This window comes from Athene cunicularia, unplaced genomic scaffold (genome assembly GCF_003259725.1).
Source record: "Athene cunicularia isolate RWA unplaced genomic scaffold, athCun1 SCF_1, whole genome shotgun sequence".
Lineage (NCBI taxonomy): Eukaryota > Metazoa > Chordata > Aves > Strigiformes > Strigidae > Athene > Athene cunicularia.
In genome coordinates, this window is record NW_020799155.1 from 1,085,422 (window position 1) to 1,108,685 (window position 23,264).

General features: G+C 36.9%; 1 protein-coding gene across 1 annotated transcript; it reads right to left on the reverse strand.

The window, feature by feature from the left end:
* Positions 1–738: 738 nt before the first annotated feature.
* SMARCA5 (SWI/SNF related, matrix associated, actin dependent regulator of chromatin, subfamily a, member 5) lies at positions 739–22,550 on the reverse strand. Its single transcript, XM_026866961.1, has 23 exons — positions 22,377–22,550; positions 19,342–19,508; positions 18,504–18,604; positions 17,742–17,842; positions 15,624–15,803; positions 13,999–14,154; positions 13,773–13,904; positions 12,852–12,920; positions 12,404–12,513; positions 11,907–12,133; positions 10,124–10,245; positions 9,883–10,035; positions 8,529–8,661; positions 7,746–7,894; positions 7,412–7,531; positions 7,079–7,189; positions 6,453–6,566; positions 6,137–6,259; positions 4,773–4,905; positions 3,653–3,771; positions 2,460–2,672; positions 1,944–2,054; positions 739–1,027 (listed from the first exon to the last, which is right to left on the reverse strand). Exons 1-23 carry the CDS (start codon positions 22,548–22,550, stop codon positions 962–964), a joined length of 3,084 nt encoding a protein of 1,027 aa, XP_026722762.1. The 3' UTR covers positions 739–961.
* Between the last annotated feature and the right edge of the window lie 714 nt (positions 22,551–23,264).

Below are 23,264 nucleotides of genomic sequence, written 5' to 3' on the forward strand. Positions count from 1 at the left end.
TGATATGTGTTCTTAAAAGAGCCAAACCAGCAAAGATTACTAAATGAAAACTGAGCATTTGTTTTGTTTTTTTTTTCCCTAGTAAATTCCAAAATTATGCTATTAGATGATAGATGCCCTGTAATGTAGTTAATTTCATCTCAGTCATTCTATGCCAGATACATAGAAAAGGAAGGACAGTGTAGGAAATGCTGGTGCACAGCACAGTTTGACTAGCTCAGTGAACAGTGTGGATTGCCAGACAATTATAGTCTTGCACCTCAGAGTCAGCACGAGTTCTTTTCACAGTAATCAAGACTGTCTCTGCATTTACCAGCCACGGGTGTTTGAACAAAGTGGGGTATCTTTACATGTTGTTTGTTACCTTTTCGGTTCTGACTTGTTGCTGTTTGCTGGTAAAAACAATTCTACCATTCTTAGGCATAAAAATGTTATAATTTTGTTCCAGTCTGTATGTATGCTGATTGTTAGTTCTTGAAGTAAATACCTGGCCTTTCCATTAATGGCAAAACCATTTGTGCAGAAAAATTAAGTTCAATACAGGTAAGGTTGGAGCCACAGAATTTACAGAAATGGGGTTTGACTGGTGGTGGCTTGTAACAAGAAAACACAACTACATTGATCATAATGGAAAAAGTGTTCACAACGCCCTAAGACACAAAAAAAATAATGGGAGATTACTAAACAAATAGGTATCCAAGTGGAAACATTAAGGAAAAAAAGTCATGAGAAGCCTTATTAATAAATGAAGCCTATTTATTACTTCAAGTGTTAATGGTAAAAAAAATTCAGCACAGCTGTTGCATTTAAAAAAGTGAAACTACATTAAGTACTATGTTTCTAGTTCAGTAAACAGATGAACCTGATGTCCTTTAATGACATATAGTTGAGCATTATACAGTACATCTTATGAAGACCCGTAAATTAAAGAACTACTTTAGTGATTAGAAAAATTCTGCATTCACAGCTTTAGCTTCTTTTTTCTTCCACGACCATCAGGGGTGCCATCCATTTTGCGCTTCTGTGCCTGTAAGGTAAGTTTTTTTAGTAAGTTACTGTGATGCAAAAAAGATTGTAAGCAAGCAAGCAATGCATTTCAAGTCAAAGCAGATGGAGACGATTTACACCCTGGCAGCTTTAAATTGTGAACAATTGCAAATGTTGCAATATGGCAAATAAGCACATCCTCCTCGGGATAGCTGTTGGTTTGTATTCTTCCAGTTTTGGATGAGTATGTACGATGTCATAGAGGTAAAAAGACTAGAAACAAATAAGAATATTATAAAGCTTCCTGTTTATGAAATGGTATTTCTAAATACCATTCTTTACTGGCTTCTGCACATCTGCAAATTAAGTTGTGTGTCTATGTTTTCAATACAACAGCTTTAGGCAACAACTACTCAAACAACGAATCTAGGCAACAAAATGGGTAAAGTTGGTATTGCCTTTACAAAAGAGGCCTGTGTATTTAGAAGCCAGTTTCATGAGCAACCCCCCATACGAGGGAAGTGATGGCAGACAGCAGAGCCTACACAGGAACACTTCTCCACGGAGCTGTAGCATTCTGAGTGGAATGAACAGTCGGCATTCCCTACGTACCCCTCAGTCATAACCTTATCATTTCTTAAGGGATAAAAATTAATCAAAAAGCCAAATAAATCTTTGGTTTATTTTACCAGGGTAAACCTATATTGGATACCAACTCAGTGATCCAAAACATAACAAGTGTCTCTGCTCCAAAGCATGTGTGAGCTGCAGTTTAGAACCTCAATTTATTTTCCTCTATCCACAACCGTACTAGCTGAATGACAGCAGGAACTTTAAGCAGCTCTTATCATTGCCCTAGAAGGTTGTGGTGTTGTTATTTTTAAATTACTTTAGTTGCCGCCTTTCCTAGTCAATGAGAAAAGGACCCTGTCTTCAAATGCCTTTTTTAATCTTACCGAAGATGGTTTTGGTCCACGTTTCTTCTTTTCTGCCTTTTCCTTTTCTTCCAGTTCCATGTTTTCTCTTTCAATCAGGGTGATTAAAGTATTGCATCTCCTTTGCAGCTCCTAAATTGTACAACACAGTCACTCACCACATTAAGCAGTGACTTAATGTAAAGATCCTATTATAGTATTAGAAATGTCTGTAGGTAGTACCTTGGCAGAGCGAATAAAGAGTATTTATTGATTAGCTACTGTCTGGTAGGAATGGATTTGATTGCAGATGTTCGCTTTTTAAAACACGTTTGTATTTAACTCAAATTCAGGTTGATTTTTGAAAACTAGTATCTTGGAATTTTGAATTTCTCCTCCAATTAAGACCTGTTACGTTTACTGCATTTGCCATCCGGTACAGTTTTTGGAAAGTCTATACAAATTTACTATACTGTGCACATGCACATACCTCAGTATTTCAGAAGCTATTTGACTGTGTTGTTATGAACAAAAAGCAAACCAGATTAATAGACGTACCATTGCAGTTCTGGACTTGAGAAACCAGTCAAATCTGAATTGCGGGGAGTTTCGGATACACTGTCTTAATTCATCATAGACATTTTCTTTATCAAATCCTAGCTTGTGAAGCATACAGATTAAAAAGCGGTCCTCCTCTTCAGTGTAATTCTTCCCTTTATTAGTACCATATGATATTCTCAGCTGGTGGAAAGGGGCTTTATATCTGCCAATCTAAACAAAACAAATAAGATCATATAAAACGAAGAAATAGTTCAGAATTAGCATGGAACAGTTTTATAGGAAAGAAATACATGAAGACAGGCAGATGAACAATACCAAATTAGAAAACTAGATCTTTTCTAATCTCTGGTGCTGTCACCACATGTAAGGAACTGTGGGTTCTAAATACATCTCAACTGGTAAATTCTGGTTTAGACAACAGACAGCTTTGTGATCTTTTGATCTATGGCAGACTGCAAACCTGTCACTACATATGAAATCAGTCAAAATCTGCCAGGCTTCAGATGGCAGCGATCCTTTTAAACATACAAATCCTCAGGAGGGGTCAAAATCAGAGTAAAAGGGGTACATGAGACTGTAGCATACAGTTCAGCTGCATTCTGGTTAATTTGAGTCAGACCCTGTTCCTTCCCTGACTTCCTAGAAGAGATAACTAACTAGTCAAACCTGAAGTGTGTGTGTGAAGTTCTGATACAGTCTTAAATTACTAAAAATCTCTTAATTACCAAACCCTGGTTGGTGAAACAGATCAGAACAAAAGCCTCCTCTGCTTGGTAAGTCATCCCTTTATAAGTGCTCTAAACGTACATACATACATATATACATACATATATATATATATGATTTTCAGTTACATGAGTCCAAAATAAATTCTGCTTCTTCAAAAAGCATGTAGTTACTGGGAGTTTGTTATATGGCACTATCAACTGTTTGTCCTATGATAAAGATGATTGTTACAAACAGGAGGTTGGTCCATACCTGAAGTTATCATCACAGCTATCAGCCAGGACAGCACTACTATAGAATGGAAAAGCTAGAGGAAGCAACTGCTGAGGAACATGCCAAAAGAGGCAAGTACAATACCCAACAGGTTGTCTTCAAACATTAGTCACAGTGGCTAGACACACAGTCCTCCATCTCACCTCACTGGCCCAGAGAAATAAAGGAAGCAAGAAACACAGCAAAGATACCTTTGTATCAAGTGCTTTTTTTATGCTGATTCGTCTCTGAATTCTGGCTTCTCCTCTTTCTATCTGAGCCATTATCTTCTCTATGTCTTGGAGTTCATTGCATCTTTCCCAGAACACAGCTAAGAACAGAACAATTGGTTAGTTTCTTATCATGCATCTTAAAAAAAGAAGTTAGGGCGTTTTACCTTACCAAAAAAAAAAAAAAAAAAGCATGTTAGCTGTTACTTCCTTTCACCAGATCTTACTGCTGTATGAAAATAAGCGTGCCTCTACCTGGTAAGGAACCTTCACCATGTGTTGCAGTATTACAAACACTATTTTGAAGGCAGTAGATATAGGAGTCCTCAGTTTAAACGAGTTGTGATACAAGCCAGAATGGCTAACAAAACCTGATCTCCTCAAAGAAAAAAGCTTCTTAAAATGGAAACTAATATAACAGCAATACATTGTTACAAAGGGAAGTGAGAGGGTAACGAAGTGGCCAAAGTCAAGAGCGAGCGTCTAGAAGACAGGTGTTTAAATAAAAGCATTTTAAAAATAATTTTTCACATCTCTAAGCTACTATATACATTTAGAAATTTGGCCCTTGCAGCTGCCTTACAGCATAAAACAATTCTGAGACATCAGAGGTGAGTAGCTAAGTGGACTTCAGTTATAAAAACCAATGGCCATTATACATGCAGTCACATGACGTTTCCTGTATCCCACTCTTGATGAGGGTGAGGTAATAAAGGTGTAAAGATTCAAGAAAACTACTGGTTGGCAAATACAAGGAAAAGTGAAATCTCTCCAGCTAAGCCAATATTGTTTCTCAGCTTTTTCTTTTGCAAAAATTAACAAGAATTAAAGACAAGACTATGCAGTTAGAGTAGATTTATGGTATTTAAAGTGGGTCAGTAACAGTTTAGATGCACAGCTTTAATAGTTATGCAGGGACTAAACATGGTAAAATCTAGATCAGTAGATCCCAAATCTGTCAGTACTGAATTCTACCCTGAAACTCTTCAAGAGCTGTGTAAGAAATTCTCAGAAGTAAGATGTTACCATGTTCACAGGCAGTCCAAACCAGGAAAGCAGCCATTAGATATGGACTCACAGAGTTGACTAATTAAAAAGTTACCTGAATACTCAATGACTTCTTCGGGGGTTTTTCCTTCTACTTCTCGTGCTATATTTTCAATGTCATCACGGCCCCACTTCTCATTAGCCTTGATGAACTGGTTAAAATCTCTCTTATTCCAGTTAGTAAATCCCTTTATAGCAATCAAAAAGAAACATTGCACAGGGGTTCAGTATTTGTCCCTCTCCATGTTTGTTTCAATAGATTATTTTTTTAAATGGCCAGTAACACTTCCATCATTCCAACAGTATTAAACCCCTGCCCCCTCTGCAGTTTAATGTTAGTAAAAAACCTGTTTTCATACTGTAGTCTTTCCATCTAAATACTTCATAATGATTAGCACTGGTTCTCTACCTACCTACTAGTTTAGGACAAGTTTTCAGCTCATAAATTAATCCCTCCTCCCAGCATTCTCTGAAAGAGAACACGGGATCACTTTTTAAGAAAAATCTCTCAAGTGAAGCAACAGGCTCTACAATGGTTTTGTTTAGTCAAAAGGCCCACCAAGTGCCTCACAGAAGGACTAAAGGCATCTTGTGATGATGCTCGTAGACACAGAAACAGTAACACTGAAATTATCAGCTGCCAAAATAGACTAATTTCATATTAGCAATACCTTTACAAACAGTAAAACATTCTGCCAGCCATGTTATGATTTAGCCACAGCTTACTTGACTGTACTGTTACACTGGTTTTAGTAGTGAACTGTTCCAGTGCATTACTACTCAAACAAGAGATCTTGTCCTCTAATTCCCCCCCTGCAAGATACAATGTGGAAATGTAATACCCAAATAAGGCATAACAGCCATTAACCTGTTTTAAATAACTGAAATGCATGTGCTCCCCATTATGTATCTATTTATCTTACATCCTCTTAAAGGGAGGGACACTAGCCACTACCAGTCACATTTAGGCAAACTGACCCTTCACCCTGCAGGATTCACTTCCACAGGGCAGTGATACTTTTTGGCAGAAAATACTCTAAGTAGCACATTCAGCTCTGCAGCTGGTCTGTGAGGTCCCACAGCTGAAGAAAGATGTCACAGCCAACAGTAACCGCAAACTTGGGAAGACAGACTCTTGACACTGGGCTAGTTCTTGCTCTTCAAGCTTAAAATACACAGAACATAGATCAGATTCACTAGAATCTGAGTGCAGTAACTAATCATCTGGTGCATCTTCTTCAAAGGTATCCAGGCCCACAACAAACCAAGAGCTAAACCTCTACTCAGTATAAACCAAAATTTGCAGCTGTGTTAACTGTGGCATGAGTGAACCAAAGACCAAGGAGTGTTCCTATAACACTGAAAAACAAAAGCAAGCTTCAGCTCATTTCAGATTCCTCGCTTGAGACCCAACTATACCTGGGTTAGAAGCTTCTCTTTTTCTTCTAGCTCTTCATCATTAAGAGGTTCAGCCTCATCAATCTTAAGCTGTTCTTCTTTTTGTGCCTGGGCCGCATTTGGCAGATCAGGATTACGAGGTACCTGAAAGGTTTTGCATTTTGTAAAATTTGGGTTTTTTCACATATAATTGCTAATTGTCTCTCTTTAACGGAGCCTAATAATTTGTTCAGCTCAACATGATTTTGCTTCATTTAAATTAGTGTGAAAGGCAGGACAAGTATATATTCTCCTAACGTTGCAGTAATCCGTAGCAAGGTGTGAATTCTTCAATTACCTTGTATCCAATTGTTTTTCTGTAGTAAAGAATCTCTTTTTCCAGTAGTTCAAACAGGCGTGGAGGAAAGAACTGGAAGTCCTGTACATTTGGCTGTTTTGGAGGCCGTGGTGCCTGAAATACATACAAAGTTTGTGTTTGACTATAGAATGTGTTTGCTTGTAATAACTGACTTCAGTTTATGAGGGGGAAAAACAAAAGCTTTATTGTTACAAAAGTGCACTGTCTTAACTAAAAAACAAGCAAAAAAGCCACACCATGCAAGAGACAACTACAACCATGAATTCTAAAAGTAAAAGACCTGTGAGAAAAGGGGAGAGGGTCTTCCAGGAGGAGAAAGAGGCTGGGGAACGAGCCACACATGCATCCCCTTGAACAAAGTTAAGGTATTCTGAGCAGCAATAAGGAAATCTTCCACAAATAAGGAAAATTGACAGCTGCTTAAATAAAAATAAGAAACACCTTGGTCTTACCCTCCTAACACAAGTTTTATTCCGCTCTTTTCTCACAGAAGCCTGTCTCAAGTCCTTTAGTGTTTTCTAAATTTATGGATCGAGCAGTTTTGATGAATAGACTAATTTTTCACTTTCAGTTTTAACTATTTATCATGCAATTGGGCAACTCACCTTGGGTGCTTTTGGCTCACTGACTCGAAGAGCCTCCCTGAAGTAAGCATCCACAGCATAATTGGCTTTTCTTTCCCTTTTAGGTGGTTCAATCCACTCTGTAAATGCCATCTATTAAAACAAATCCCACCACCCCAAAAAATATTAAGCCTTGAAAAATATTCAGACTATCAATAAGTTTATATAAAACTTAGGTCTACATCTACTTCATTAAGTAATAAAAGTTATAAACTATTTTCATAGATTATACTGTATTTTAAACAACATTTCTTAAATAAACATGGTTCAACCACACCACTTCAGTCTTTCCTCCAAAAGAAATTTAAATGTAACCTTCTGTTTTTCTCTGTAGTCTTCCCCTTCAAAATTATACACGCTGGACTCAGTATCCATTGTGAAATTCCTGAGCGAGCTTTCACCCATCTTTGAAAGTTTTTCATTCATTTCTGCGGTCTTGGAAGGGGGAGAGAGAAAAGAAAAGGAGCCAAGGTACTTAATTATAAACCATTTCATTTACAATAGCAGAAAAATCAAACACATTTGACCAATAAAAACCCTCCACAGCAAAACTATTCTCTCCATATTACAATTAACTTAGCAAGATAGCATATCCCTAGATGGTAAGTCTACAAGTGAACTTCTGGGGTTTTTTTTAAACTCATCTTACCTTCTTTGCACCTCTTTCCAAAATGTGATCAATATCTTCATCTGTAATTTCACTCTCCTTTGAGGCAAACACATGGGTTGCCCCATGTCTAATCATTTGCAGCATTTCATCCTTCCCAAGTTTATTCAGGTTTTGATCCACCAGTCTTCCTGAAGATAAAAGCATTGGAGGATAGCAACTAACCAAAGAGTTTACATTATGGAAGGAGCAATACATGATTTTCCCCGCTCTTACATTTCCACATTAAAAGTATATATATCCTTTTCTCTCATTAAAGGAAATTCCAAATTAAAGAAATAAGGAGGAAAAAAAATAGTGAGGAAAATCTAGCCAGGGATCACATATATTTGCTTTGTTATAGCGCATGTTTTCACAACTTCCAGTCTAAACCTTATTGAATCATTTTTTCAGAAATAAAGTTACTGATTCCAGTCAAGCCAACCAAGAAGGTTACATTGTCATAATTTCTCCCCATCTACTAAAAAAAGGCATTCATTTCTCCATTCAAAGGAGAATGTTTTAAAAAATAAAAAAAATCTGACTGTATCCACTTGCATGTAATGTATCACTAGGGAGGTAATTAAAAAGTTAGCAAGGAAAAGCCTACCCCTAGAGTAAAATAGATTTTCAAGTGGATCAGGCCTTTGCACTCCATCTTCAGTGTTCAGCTAAGGCAAAAGCAGCATTCCCATCGATTCTTATTAGCTGCTTTCACCGTAGTTTACAAGATGTGAAAACGAGAATCCCATCACATATACAAACAAATTGCTGTCATATACTTGCCTTGCTGAATGACTATGGAATCTAGTCGGAGTTTCATTTCTGCACGTTCCACTATTCTTTCTTCCACTGTATTGTCTGTGATAAACCTGAACACACGGACAGTCTTTGTCTGGCCAATTCTGTGTGCTCGATCCTAGTCAAAAAAAAAAAAAAAGTAACATAAATTAGGTACCAAAAATTTCAGTACTTGGTTTTCAGCATGACTACATGATTAGTCTTCAAATTCTCATTAGTTTCAACATACTAATTTACAAAACGCAATAATAGCATAGATTAGTTAAATCTTTATAAACATCCAGTTAAGTATGACTTCCCACAATAGCACACTCTTATCTGCACTGCAAGTTTTGTGATGTTATTTTCAATAAAATCAACAATGACTACATATTTAGATGTCACACCTAAAATAGTGTGTGGGTTTTTTTGTTAAATCACACAGGGGAGAAGACTGGATGCTCCTGACCTTATGTAACCTTCTGTAAAATCAAAGCATTTAAGAAATTATCTCTGTACTGACCAAAAGCTCCCTTTTTCAAAATCGTCCAGTTGTGCCATGAATATTTCAAGAAAAATACAATGCGCCACCTAACCTGACTGGCAAATCATAAACCACTGTGAGAAACAGTATTCTAAACATACACCTTTAGTGGTAGCTGGAACTATCTTGCTTTAGCTTCCAAACACCAGTTCCATCATTCTTTTGAACTAATTTTTGCAAGATTACTTGAGAATCTATAGCTTAACTGAAATAATTAAAAAGAAATATCCAAGATTTGTCACTGAAAGGCCTTGTTTGTCAGAAAACACTGTTAGTTTTTAAAGAGTTTTACTTTCTTATGTGATCAGTAGTGTTCTTGGTATGTCCAGAAGTTAAGAGATGCATGCAAATCTACTTCAAAAAAAAAAAGACAAGACAGTTGCTAATATGAGCCTGCTTACCACCATAAAAGCATTTTTGGAAAAGTTTAATTCAGCTTTTCTTTCTTGCTTTTTTTCGTCTTTCAAGATAGTGTGAACACATTCACCTCCACTCCCGACAGAAATAAAGCTTTATACTTTTGGAATTAACATGCCACATCATTTTTTTTGTAAACAAAGTAGGCTATTTTTGTTAAATGTTACTGTAGCATATACCCAGCATTTCCCACTGCATAAAACATTGTATAGCACGAAAGTGACTAAGGGTTCCACACACACTGGAAGCTGCACTGGAACTGAAAATTAGTTTTACAAATACTACTCCTGTGCTAAAACAGGAAAAATACCAATTTATTTTGGAAATACTACATCACACCACACATTTCTAGGAAAGTTCCATGAGAAAGAACAACATAAGTTCCATCTGGATTCTTACCATAGCTTGAAGATCTACTTGTGGGTTCCAGTCTGAATCATAGAGAATTACAACATCAGCAGTAGCCAAATTGATTCCAAGCCCTCCTGCCCGTGTGCTCAACATAAACACGAATTTTGAGCTACCAGGTTCATTATACGCATTAATGGATGCCTAAAGAAATAAAAGAAACATATCAGTTGAACCAAATATTTTATGAGTACTATTTTTACTTAAATAAAATACTCGAAATTTTAAATACCTGTCTCTCATCATGTGGTGTTTGTCCATCCAGTCTACAATATTCATAATTTCGCCACATACAGTAATCTTCTAAGATATCGAGGACTCTGGTCATCTGGCTGAAGATTAAGACTCTTGAACCTGTTTCGGTAAAAAGCTTTCTTATGTTTGTTTTCACCAAAGATTAAGATCTATCAAACTCTGCATTACCAGAAAGGGAAGGAGGGCAGTTCCATATACTAAATATAACAGTAGTTAAGAATTTCAGAACCCAATATATAACACAGGGCTGCAGCCGCTGCTATCATAGTGGCTGTGTGGGGCTTAGCTGCCTACTGGGATTGAACCAAAACAGTCCTTCTTGGTGCCCAACGTGGGGCTCAAAGGGTTCCAGATAACAACAGAAGTGACTGGAGTATGCTAGACTGAATTCACAGCTGTTATAGCTGTTTAGTTACTAACTGGCAGGCTCCTGAGCTTGCTTGTCCTGCTGCATATTAGAGTCTAGTTAGTGGCTGCCTTTTTCCTTCTGTTTTCTGTTGTACTGCTTATCAAAATGTTCCCAGACACAGCAGAGTAAGATGATAACACAAATATAAACACATCAAGAAGTGTAAAGAATGAAGTTTTAAAGTATTTGGTTTAGATTTAGGATATCCAGAAATTAAGCATGTTCCTCTTAAAGAATGGTTAGTTTATGTACCTGCCAAGAACAACCTCCAAAAAAATGTAAATGTGTGTATGGATATACACACATAACCATTTCCAACCTACTTGAGAGATTTAAGTAAAACGCAGATTATTACAAACCTTCCACTTCCCTCTATAGTCTTAGTATGATTTTTTTTCATCCTTCTGACTCGAGGTCTAATAATGAACTCTCTTTTGTTTAAGTCAATCATTTGATTTAAGACCAGGCCAATTTAATTGCCACATCTCAACAAGAAGCCTCTTAGCAGAAAGAAACCAAGATCAAAAAAAGGCACAGTAACCAACGAATTCTTCTTTTTCAGTCTTACAATGACACGTACTGCCACAGCTACTTGAATGATACCTGGATACAAAGTACAGTGTACTTTTATATTACCTAAGTATGAAGTTTGGACTTGGGTTTATTATTCTGCAGTGTCTCCCTAATCACAAACCTTCCTCCACTCCCTTAGCCAAGTTAACTTCAGTAAGCATACTCCTTAAAATAATGATTTAAAAATTTATTTCGGAGTAAAAAATTCTGTGGCAACTGAGTTTTACAGTAATGTATTCCAGAGCTTTGTCCCTATCATCAAGTAACTTTAAAATGACTGAGTGCTTCGTCATGTTTCTGGGCCTTAAGGAATTCACTGAAAAAACCTCAGGTGCTGCTCATAAACACACCCAGCAAGAAAGACTCAACATTTCACAAAAGATTTGACTTTAACCCTACATGAAGACTTTGAATCTGAAATGGTACTTCATAGCAAATCAAAGGAGTGGCTGAAATATCACATGATTATGTTTCAAACAGCTAATAACGCTAAGAAAGAAAACCTAAGGCCCAGACCAACTGATGTTTCTGTGGTCCCAATTCAGCTGGGACAAAAAAGAAAAAAAAAAGCCATAATAGATTATTGATCCAATTCTTTATGAAGGCACTTCACAAATCGGTTTTGTATCAGCTATTTATGGTATCATGCTAGAAATAAACAATAATCCTGGCTAAAGTGCGCTGGCTTTTGCTCAGGATACATGGAAACGTTAATAAGCGCTGGCTTTCATTTTTATCATCGAACCAAACAACTCTCAAACAACAACGAGATGCATACCTTGTTCTTTCAACTTAGGTAGCAATTTGTCCAATACTACCATTTTGCCGCTGTTGGTGACCAAATGCATATCTGTTGTGTAAGGTGGACCAGGTTCTGCTCCATCGAACAGATATGGATGATTGCAACATTTTCGCAGCTGCATGAGAATATTCAACAGTCTCATTTTGTCCAGCTTCCCAGCAGAATTCAGTATATCTATATCCTTCATTAAGATTCGTGTATACCTATCATCAATGAAAGAAAAAACTTTTGTAACTCTAAAGCAAAGTTGGTCTTTCTTTAAATGGTAAGTATATTCAAAAGCTCCCCCTCCCCCTCATTTCATCAGATAGCTCTCCCTGATATGCATGGATTTGTCATCACAAAAGTATCACAAGAAAATAGGTACAAGTTGGGAGTACACCAGAAGGAATTAAGTTCCACACAATAATCAAGTCACAAGCAGCACATTCCCTCTGAGCGTTAACCACAGCACAGTCAAGCATGGGAATTACCATTCTCGTTGCATTTTGCTGAGACCCACGTAAATTTTAACTTCCTTCTTTGGAGGCAAGCTTTTCTCTACATCTGCCTTAATGCGACGTAGAAGGAATGGTCGTAGCACCTGAAAAAGATTGAAACATAAAACATACTTTGGAAACTGAAACACTGAACGCATCAACAGTCAAAAGAGGTGCCAATATTCTCTATCTTGAATGCTCAAACCCCGGACCAATACCAGATCATCTGTAAAAGCAGTCTATATGGACAGGTTATTTATTATATATGGGTATATACGGGTGCTTTCTTCGGAAGACTCAAAGATTGGGCCAAAATCATCTTTCAGATGAGGAGGTAAGTCTACTATAGTTTAGGAATAAGCTAATAGTCTGTCACAAGCAGCATTAGAAGAATTATTCAGAACTTAGGTAAATGGAACACACAAAAAGCAGAAAGACTTACCATATGGAGACGTTCCACCAACTTTTGATCCCCTAGACAGTTGTTTGTATCAAACCATGAATCAAAGTCCTGTATCAACAAAATCATTGGTATGTAAGAGGTTTCCTTTCAAGGTGCAATGTCATTACAATGGTGAATAAATACAACTCGAGTGATTCTCTTAGGGAGGCAATAGTAAAAGAGCAAATTACCCTCTTCAGTCTATTTTTATGGAAAGCTCTATTACAAACCACCTTCCAAAAAGAACCTAACAGAACAAAAAACCCACAAACCTCCACACCACTGGTTAAAAAAATTAATATTTTTTTTTTTTTAAGAACTCAATATGTGAGTCCTTTTCAGTTGAGAAAGATTCACTCATATCAGTACACTGGACAAATTCCATCTGGAAGCAGCATACTACTGCAGCATGTGATGAAAAATTAAAAGGAAAAAGTAAAGTTTTGGTGTAATGCACCACAAGGCTTCCCTTTCTACAGATGTTACACTCCCAGTTGATCAAAACAGTTAAGCTCATCCTTCACTTTGTGAAATCTATTGCTCATTACATTGTATCTCCCAACTCACAGGAAAGAAGTCTTAAGATAAACAATAAGGTAACAGTTAAATATAAGAACAGATTTAGTTGGTTTAGCCATCACAATGTTTAAACCAATTTTGAAATGCAGTAGGGATCATCTTCACATTGTGATTTTAAATACCTCTTACATCTGCTAAGCTCACAACAGCCCTTAAAAATGGCCAAGCTGAGAAAAAGTCTATCCTACTATACGTCACAATTCTGGAAACATTTCTAACTGTCCATCTATTGTTATCAGTAACTGGTACTGATACATCCTAACTATACATATTCAGGTCTATTTTCAAGTCTGGAAAACCAGCAAAGTTAATTTAATTTGATCAGCAGAAATGAAGACTTACTTCAGAAGAGTTGAAGACATCTGGCAAAAGGAAGTTAAGAAGTGCCCAGAGTTCATGTAAGTTGTTCTGAAGTGGAGTTCCAGTTAATAGCAGCCGATTTGTAGTCTTGAATTCCCTCACAATTTCTGATAACTGAAGGACATTGAGACATAAGCAAATATAAAACTACTAGTCCCCACACCAAATAACCCCCACAAATCTCTCTTTCACAGAAAGTATAAATTACCTTTGATTTTTCATTTTTAATCCTGTGGGCTTCATCTATAACTAGATACCTCCAGTTAAACTTTTTGAATACCGATTTCTCTTTGATCAGCATTTCATATGATGTTACACAGACATCCCATTCTCCAGGCAGCAACACGTCTCTAACAAAGGCAGCCTAGACAACAAGGTGACAGTTAGTTACTGAAGTTTTGTCAAATCTAAACCAAAAGGAACCTACTAGCACTGTTAAAATTTTAAAACAATGTTGCTACTAAATTTGAAAGAAAAGATAAAATTAATTAGAAAGGCATTATAACATACAACCATTGTAAAGCTTGACAATTTTGTCAGTGCTGAAGATGCTAAAATCCTTGGCGCAGAGCAGAGAAAGAATTTCAGCTCTACCTTCTGACTTTGGAAACTGCAGATGACTACCTACACATGTGAGGTTTTCAAAAGCTGAACTAGAAGATCAGAACTCAAATTAATTTTCTGTAAGTATGATTTGGGGTTATTTTCATTTTAAGTTTAGAAAATGGTAGGTTTTGATTATAAAAAAGAAAACCAAGCACACCTTTGGCTAACTGAACAATTTCTAGAATGCTGACATCCAAGGTTAAAAGCAGACATGGTAACTTTGCATTCAAAATGAAGAGATGTATGAATGTCAAGAACTTAACTCATAAGCAGGAAATATACTGAAGAAATAATAATAACTTTTGGATTCCATAAAGATGCACTAAAAATAAATCACAAGATACCAGTCCTGGAACAGTGACCTCCAGAACTATTTAAAGTTTCATCAATATTTTGTAAATTTCTAACCCAACAAACTGAAAATAGAGCTAGATGCCCTTCAAATAAAAAAACCCCAAAAGTCTGCTGACAAAAGCAGAAGTTTAATGGCACCAGTAATAACTCTTCCTTCCATAAATAAATGGGTAACTCCAGTTGACAAATCTACAGATGCGTCATCATATTCCATGTTTCTTAAGTTTTCTTTGCTGCGCTAAAAAGTAGCAAAGAACAGACACTGAAGTTACAAAAAGGGAATGCTTGGAATAGTAAGGCCATAGACTGAATATTTTCTTTTATAATTGACAAAATTCACACCAAATAAGATCCATTTGAATACCACTTTTACCAACCAACCAATCTTGCCCCGTCCATCATTAAGCTGACAAACGTTTTCAGAAAACAGTTCTGAAGTGACAGACCCCATAATCCTCTTGAGCTGTTGTTACAGCCAACACAACATACTGTACTATGTCAAGTAGAAAATAAATTACTTTTTTACAGATTTAGATATTCATACAAATGACAGCACTTTACACGAAACACTTCATTTTCCTATGTTAAGGTTTAGCAGGTTTTGTTGGTGTACGGAGTGTACTGCCTTCATAAAAGGAGAGGGAAAAATCTTTGGTCAAGAAATTATGAGAGTAAAGTGCTGAAGTGATATCTGGGCAACACATGTGTGAATTCTAAACTGGTTATATTTTAAGGAGGTAGCACTCATAGGTCGTACTGTCTGACCACTACAGATCCAAGCAATACCCTTCTTTGTGAACGAAAGGTACAGGTGAAGTACAGCAAGATCACGTGCTTGATTTACACAGGAAAAACCCCCACATGAAAACTTACTCGCTGGTCTTTGTCACCTATCAAACAAACTGCTCGAAGTGTAGGTACCCATCTCTTGAATTCATTCATCCAGTTATGTAGAGTTGACTTAGGAACTAACACCATGTGAGGACCAGGAATATTTCTGTAGTGTTTCATATATCCAAGGAGAGAAATTGTTTGCAGTGTCTTTCCAAGACCCTGTAAGAGACATTCATGTGTCAGAAGAAAAAAATCTCTCAGGAAACACCTTTAAAAAAAACCCCAAGAGTGAGCCCTGAGTATAACAAGGAAGACACAGCAACATGAACAAGTGAGTGAGATGTATTAAAAACAGTGCTACTCAGAAGCGTCATCAAAATCTTGGTTAGGAAAACCTTGTATGGTTTCCCCCATTTAATAAAATAAATAAATACTTTTTTTTTAATATAAAAAGAGTACTAAAAGTACCATTCTCAAACCTTGTATTATGAAGTTAGAATTTTTCCTTACCTTTCAAATAAAACACATTCTTAGAAGTGCAAGAAAACATTATTTCATAACATTTTGTTCTGTAGACTAGGGTGTATTCAGATTATTTATTTAGAGGTCAACGAACTTTACAAGCTGGACATATGCATTCTCTTAAACTTGAAATAAAGTGAATAAATTAAGAACCCTATAAGGAGGCTTTTATAGGCTACGACATGATGTCAGTTCTTGTGAGAAGAAAGCCAAACATAAATGTAAACAGCTGCATATGTCAAAGAAGAAAACAAATACTAAGCTTCTTTAGAAGTACTTTTAGTGCTCTGTTCGTTATTCAACAGAAATATTTAAAACCTCTATCTTCAGCATATAATTTTAATTAAAACAAAACTGAGGAAGACATGCAAAAACCAGACCACTCATATCATTTAAGTAATTCAAAAAGCTTATGACACAAACACATGGGATTTAAAAAAACCCAAAAACCATCAGCGCACGTTATTTTTGCTTCTAAAGTTCAAGTTTTTGTCTTCAAAATAACCACATTCCACCTAGTGTAAGATGTGGAAAGCTGTTTACAAGCTGTGTGAAAGGCATCAATAAGTTCAAAAGGATTAATACTTAAGAATGAATCAAAAAACATTTAATGGTAAATATTTAAACTCCTCAACGCAAGATGCATTTTGGAATATGACAAATCCAATGATTTAAAAAAAGTTTTTGTTAAAACAAGCCTGCTCCACTGAGAATTGCACTCAGAAAAAATATTCCTCTAATCATAAGCACATATGTCAAAGACAATATTTGATCTATTTCAAAATTTAATTTATTACTGAATAGTAATTTAAATTAATTTGTTTCTAAGTTTTCTTGAAGAGGTTTTATTACACAGAAAATAAATTACCAGAAGATATGAGAAATGCAATATACGGAAGTAAAAGTAGATTTTTGTTTTTCCTTATCTGCTCCTTATGAAAAACAGATACAACTAAAATCACCAAGAGGAGAGGACAAAAAAATATCAGCCTGATGAACTACTAGAGTTTCTTCTGTGTTCATCCCTTCTCTTTCAAGGAAGAAGAATAAAATCAGAAGCAAAAGATACTACAGCCAGTGCTGAATGAAATACCCATGGTCATGGTGTGAAAGAAATTTTAACACAGTCTATCTTTTAATACATCTCTCTGCATCGTTTTTCACAGAAGATTTTCCACTGGAGTAGCCCTTGCTGTGAGATCAGTCTGTATAGGTCACCCATATCCTGCTATCTGCATTTTAACCTAACAACAACATTTGTTGCTCTTTTCATACATGACACTCTCTTCACAAGGTAGCTTGGGAATAGCTGTAACAGAATAGCTGCAATTTAGGGGAAAAAAAATAGAGGACATGTCATTCTATGAAACAACTCCCCTCCAACAAACTTTATTATTTTCTTAAGGTTGACAGGTTCCCTTTTTGATATGACTATTTCTAAAACTGCTGGCACAGTTTATTTAAATTAAGATACCTGTGACACTTTTAACATTAGTGACTTAAAACACACTAGAAGATTTGGAAAATTATACATTGCATTTTACGTTATTAAAAACCCCATATATACAGCTGAACTAAAACTGTATTCTGTCGCATGCATTCACAAGTCCCCAGAAACACGGGCTAGGTGCATACCATTTCATCTGCCAGGATACCATTGATGCCATTTTCATACAAAGAGATGAGCCAGTTCAGTCCTCGGACCTGATAATCACGCAGCTTTCCCCACTTAACATCTACAAGACATGAAAGAATACAGACTAAAAGATCTGTAAAAACTTACCTCAGAATTTCACCATCCCTTGCCTGCTAGCTGACATCGATTATCTAAGCTACAGAACAAAACCAAGTAGCAAATTTCATGCAGTAAATTCCAAGGACAATGCAGATTGGAGACAGTGACATGTTAATTTTGTTTCTGCAAGCCGCTCTAACAGCTTTGTTTTCTGCAAGAACCCCAAATACACAGAAATTCTAATTCTATCACCACCCCCCAAATCAGAACACAGTCGAACATTGAAAGAATAGAATACTGAATTTTGTTAAATGAACTGGAAGCTGTTAGGTACTTCAAATTGTGTCAGAAGATAGGTTACATATGTAAAAACTGTAAGATAACAGACTTAAAACCATCTAGCTCCTTTCTAGTAACTAAAGTACTGAAATTGGATTACTAAAGGGCAAGGCTCCCTGGAGCATCTTTCTAGCTTGACTGAAAATAAACAGTCCCTTGCCAATAAGTTCTGTCCCATTAGACTGGTGCTGGGTTTTTTTCCTCCTTCTCCTGTCCCCTAGAATTGATTCATTGTCCTTGGGAAGGATAAAAATAAACTTCATTATGAACAACATTTTGAAGGACAAGAACGGGGGCAAATAAAAGAAAAAGAGGAAACACACATGATGGAGATTCTTCAAATCGAGTGCAGACGTTAGTTGTCTTGGAGCTTTCTGTTAACAGCTCCTCGTCTTCCTCCTGCTCTGTTCTACGATGGCGGTAGCTGAAAAAGTGCAAGAAAGAAGTAAGTTTCTGGCTAAACTGAAAAGATGTGAAACTGCTCCAAAATTAAATATGACATCGTTGTGGTACAGAAAGCAAACACCCAAAGCTTCCAGCAATATTCGTCAAAACAACTCGTTCGTAGTTGATCAACTGAAATGCTGCTTTTTAACTCTTTTAGCCACTATAATTTTAATAAAATGAGCGCGGTTTTAGCAGGCTCAAATATTAGAGCAAAGTGACGGGAAAAGGATAAATTGCGTGTGTCACTGCTGGCCTTTAACTACAGGACAAGGAATGACACTCTACTAAAGAGCTCTGGAACATCTGCCAAATGCTAGATATACTGTAGCCATATGAGCTGTGAGGAAGGAAATCCAAATTTCTACCCTTCTGATTTTCAAGCTGCCTCTAAGATGCAGTATCAGCACACTGATGTTTTCCATGAACTCTTACAACTTACAGCCACAAATGCTCTACTCTTCTGCCCCCGCTTCTCTTCATGTTGGAATACACTTAATCATGATAGTGCTTTACCACCAACACAAAATTCCTGTAACTCCTAGAATTCTTAAACAACCCTCAACTTACAGGTGGGCAGTTGAAAAAACCCCACAGTTATACAGCATAAAATGCACACCAAAAATAGGACAAAAGACGAGCAAGTTTAACTTACGCTTCTAAAGTACAATAAAATCCATAATTACAGTACAAGCTGGCCTACATGTCATCACTCACTCGCCAACTGACAGTAAATTCTGTTTCTCATCCTTCTTTATTCGTGGACGTCCAGGCTTCATTTTCAAAGGGGAAGTTGGAGTTTTCTGAGCAGCAGGCTGAATGAAATGAGCAAACAGCTCAGTCTGCTTCAACAGATACTCAAATCTGTTTGCTCTGTCTGTTTGCTGTTGACAAGAAAAATTAAGAGGAACAAGTGTGAGACATTACAGTATGTATTCATTCAAAAGAAAAAGCTAACAAATGCTTTTTAAACAATACAGATTCACATTTCTTTATGTAAATAGCCACAACAACAAAGAAGAAATTATTAACATCAACAATGTAACTGTTGCTGACAGATCCCATATTCTTTTTCTGGGTCAAGGCTAGCCTTTGCTCCACAGTAAGATCAAAGTTGCAAGACAGACCTGCGCTGACTGAAATCTGACTTTGGCACAAAGATTGCATGAGTGTCACTAGACAAGGCCAGAGTCCCCTTAACAATGTTCTCCTATCAAAAATGATGGTCCCACTCCCAGAAATTTAACCCCACCCAGAACGCACAACATCCTTCAATGAATTCCTTCATCTCATCAACCTGGCAACAAATATTTTCTATCACATTAGTTTCTTGCCTGCTCAGTGAGATACACCACCTCACTGCGGTGTCAGATAAGCAAAAGAGCTGGCATGAAAGGGGGTGGAGTGGGCAGAAGCGCCCACAGCTAGAAGCCAGAACGCCTATTTCAGCAGCAAAGACCTCTTAGATATGCTCAGCCTAACTTGTCAGACTGTCCCCTTTGATATGAGTTGCTGTTTCTGCTGTGCAAAAAAGATCACAGAAGACAATATTAGAATCTAAAAGGTTCAGTTCCTTTGAGACAGGTTCCATTTGGATTCAACACACCTTTCCAAGGCCACATCAAGGCTTTAGAACAGACAATCAAGACAAAAAACAGCTCCAAGCTACCACTCTGTCATTCTGCCAACTGCCACAACATAACCTGGTATTTAGCAACTTGCACAGTTAAGGGAAGTTAGTTTTCTTAGTAAAAAGCAACAGACGTTCCAGAGTTCTGCAAGAGCAATGCCAGCTCTGTGAGTCTTCTCCTCTCTAAAGCAAGCAGTTCCTGCACTACATAAAAGATGGGAAGACAGGGGATTAGAGAATGAGAATAAGAAAAAAGATCATGTGTGTGCACTACGGAAGAGTCAGACTCACTCTAACTGTATAGTTTAACCTTGATTGACACAGCTCTAACCCACATCCACTGAATTAGTTTTCCAATCTATTCTTCATAGGTTGTGGGATTTTTTCCATTTACTTTGCAACAGTTTGTGAAGTTTAAAGCAGGTAAGATCTTACTACTGTCTACAACTGTCAACCCTTAAGTACTTGTTTCACTGGCTCTGCAAAAGGGAAGTAGAAGAGATAGAAACTTCACTGCAAAAGTTTCAACTTCTAAAATCTTATGGAGGAACCTTCTCCAAGTTTTGGCACTGCACACACATCCCCACAACTCTTTTTTCACTTGCTTTAAGTATTCCTTTGAGAGACAAACAAACAATTGCATCTTTTAGACAGGACACAGACGAGAACTGGTTGTACTCTATAACCTTGAGCTATCCTTCTACCAACACGGGAACCTTCCCTATTTTCTTCTTCAGTGCATCTTCCAACTACGGTGACAATAAAACACAATCCTCACTGTAATCATGCCTGTCTAGAAACTAGAAGAGACAACTCCAACTTTCTTCAGTTTGCCAGGAAATAGCACAAAGAAATTAGCTGGGTTATTTTCAGCAGCAAGAAGAAACAACACAGGAAGCAGCAAATTTTAAGAATCAGTTTCACTTTCCTATGAAGAAATTCCACATGCAGTCAGAGACACTGGAATTACAAAGAGGAAGAAAGGAAAACAGGAAGAAACAGAGAAAGAAAATGCAATGACATGGGGAGGAGTGAATGACTCCATCTCTTGCATTCAGGATATTATAAAAACTAAAAATCAGGAAAACAGTTTTCTCCTAGCTAACCCATGAAGCACAGAATCAACTGTCTTCAAAAGCTCAAGGACTCTAACTAGAGCTTCACAAAGAGCAAATTAAATTTCAGAAAAAGCTAACAAACTCCTTTTCAGTCTAGACAAAGTGAAAGTGTTGAAAAGCTGGCCAAGGCTTAAAGTCAGCACTTGTTCTAAACAGCAGATATTTCCTCAGCCTCTTGTGAATTTTGAAAACTAACTTTTATTTACTCTGACTTCATAAACTGTACCATTTGAAAGAATTTGCCTATTTTGAAGTCCTCCTACTAAAGCATATTTCAACTGAAAAGAAATGCAGCTCCTGCTCAGATCCTTACGCCAAACCTTTCTTTTTGCTGCTCACCCCCACAAATCAAAATTAATATACTTTTTCTACAAAGGACTGCTACTCTTGCAGTTCAAAGTAAGCTTGGAATTATTTTCCCATATTCAACAGTGATATAAAAAATGTCCTAGACTTCAGCTGATTCCATACATTGAAAAGTAAGGTAGCAGCCCTTTAAATATTTATGGATGATTTTCTAGATGATCCTTCCATTTCTGACTGAGAAAGCAAATATCAACTCTTCATAATCCCCCTTGCCTACAGGAAGGACAACTCTACAGATGACTTTCAAAGCATCTTGACAACATGTCATTACATTCTTTTCCCCTAAGACATTTGAATATCTCCCATTATATCATTCTTGTAAACTAGAGCACCTCAAAACTGCTAGGACTGTACTTCCTAGAAACAGAAAAACACATTTAACAGTTATTCCCACAAATGACTACAGTAGAAATGGAGAAAAAGTAGAGGACCAGTGAGCAAAATGCTAGAAAAATAAGAAGGGTCTGAGGGTTTTTTTTTCTGGATATTTTTTGGTTTCAAGTTACTCAAATAGTTTTTAATAACTAAATGAAGTTTTATAAACCTAGTTAAGAGATTTCAAACAAGCAGAAAACTAAACCCTATTTTAAGCAGCTGCCTAAGTACTGGATAGCTGTATAGTCCCAAATACTACATACCATTTTCTCTTCGTATGTAGGATCTGCTTCCTGGATTTCTTTTTGTTTTCCTGGTGATGTATCATCTAAAGATTCCTGAGATGAAAAAGAATTAGAAAAAAAATGTTTTCTGAACAAGGGAAGATATCCACGTAAAGGAGAATAAGCTTGTTTCAAATTATTATCTAGCCACATCATACCCATGTAAAGGAGAATAAGCTTGTTTCAAATTATTATCTAGCCACATCAGATGGCAGAGCCATCTCTTGCTGCTTTGATATAGTCAGCTTTCTATTACTTACTGTAAAATTACCTGGAGATGGATCAAAGATCCCTGCCACAGGGTGGGGGACAGAGCTAGATTTCTGTAATCCGATTTAGCTCCATCACTAAAGCATCACATCAGTGTGAATGAGACAGACAGCTGTGGTCCAGGAGCTCAGCACACTGCTGCTGGGGTGCTGTGCCAAAACCCTCCTAAAGCTGGCTCTGGAGACTACTGTGAAAGAACTAGCTCAGGTCCCAAAGCAAGAGTAGTTTCAAGGTTTTTTTTCCTTTTTCCAGATTACCCCAATCCTTCATGACTCTGTATCAAGAGAACAAGTCTAAGTAAGAACCTGAACTGCAGTTTTGTCCTGGAAACAGAACTGGAATTTTGACAAACTGCATTTTCCCCCTATTTAGTTTACTACATCAAATAACTGTACCACTACTAACAGAAAAACGAGTTGCTTGGGAGGGGGCAGGTCCTCCCTCATCCCCTTCCTGACAAATACTTGACACTGCCTTCAATTATTCTTTCAGAGCAGGGCTTTTTATCCATCTCTCTCTCCTGTTACTAGGTTAACTCTTTCCTCATCACATCCCACGTGTAATTGTGTCTTCTTAAAACAAACAAAAAAACCCAAA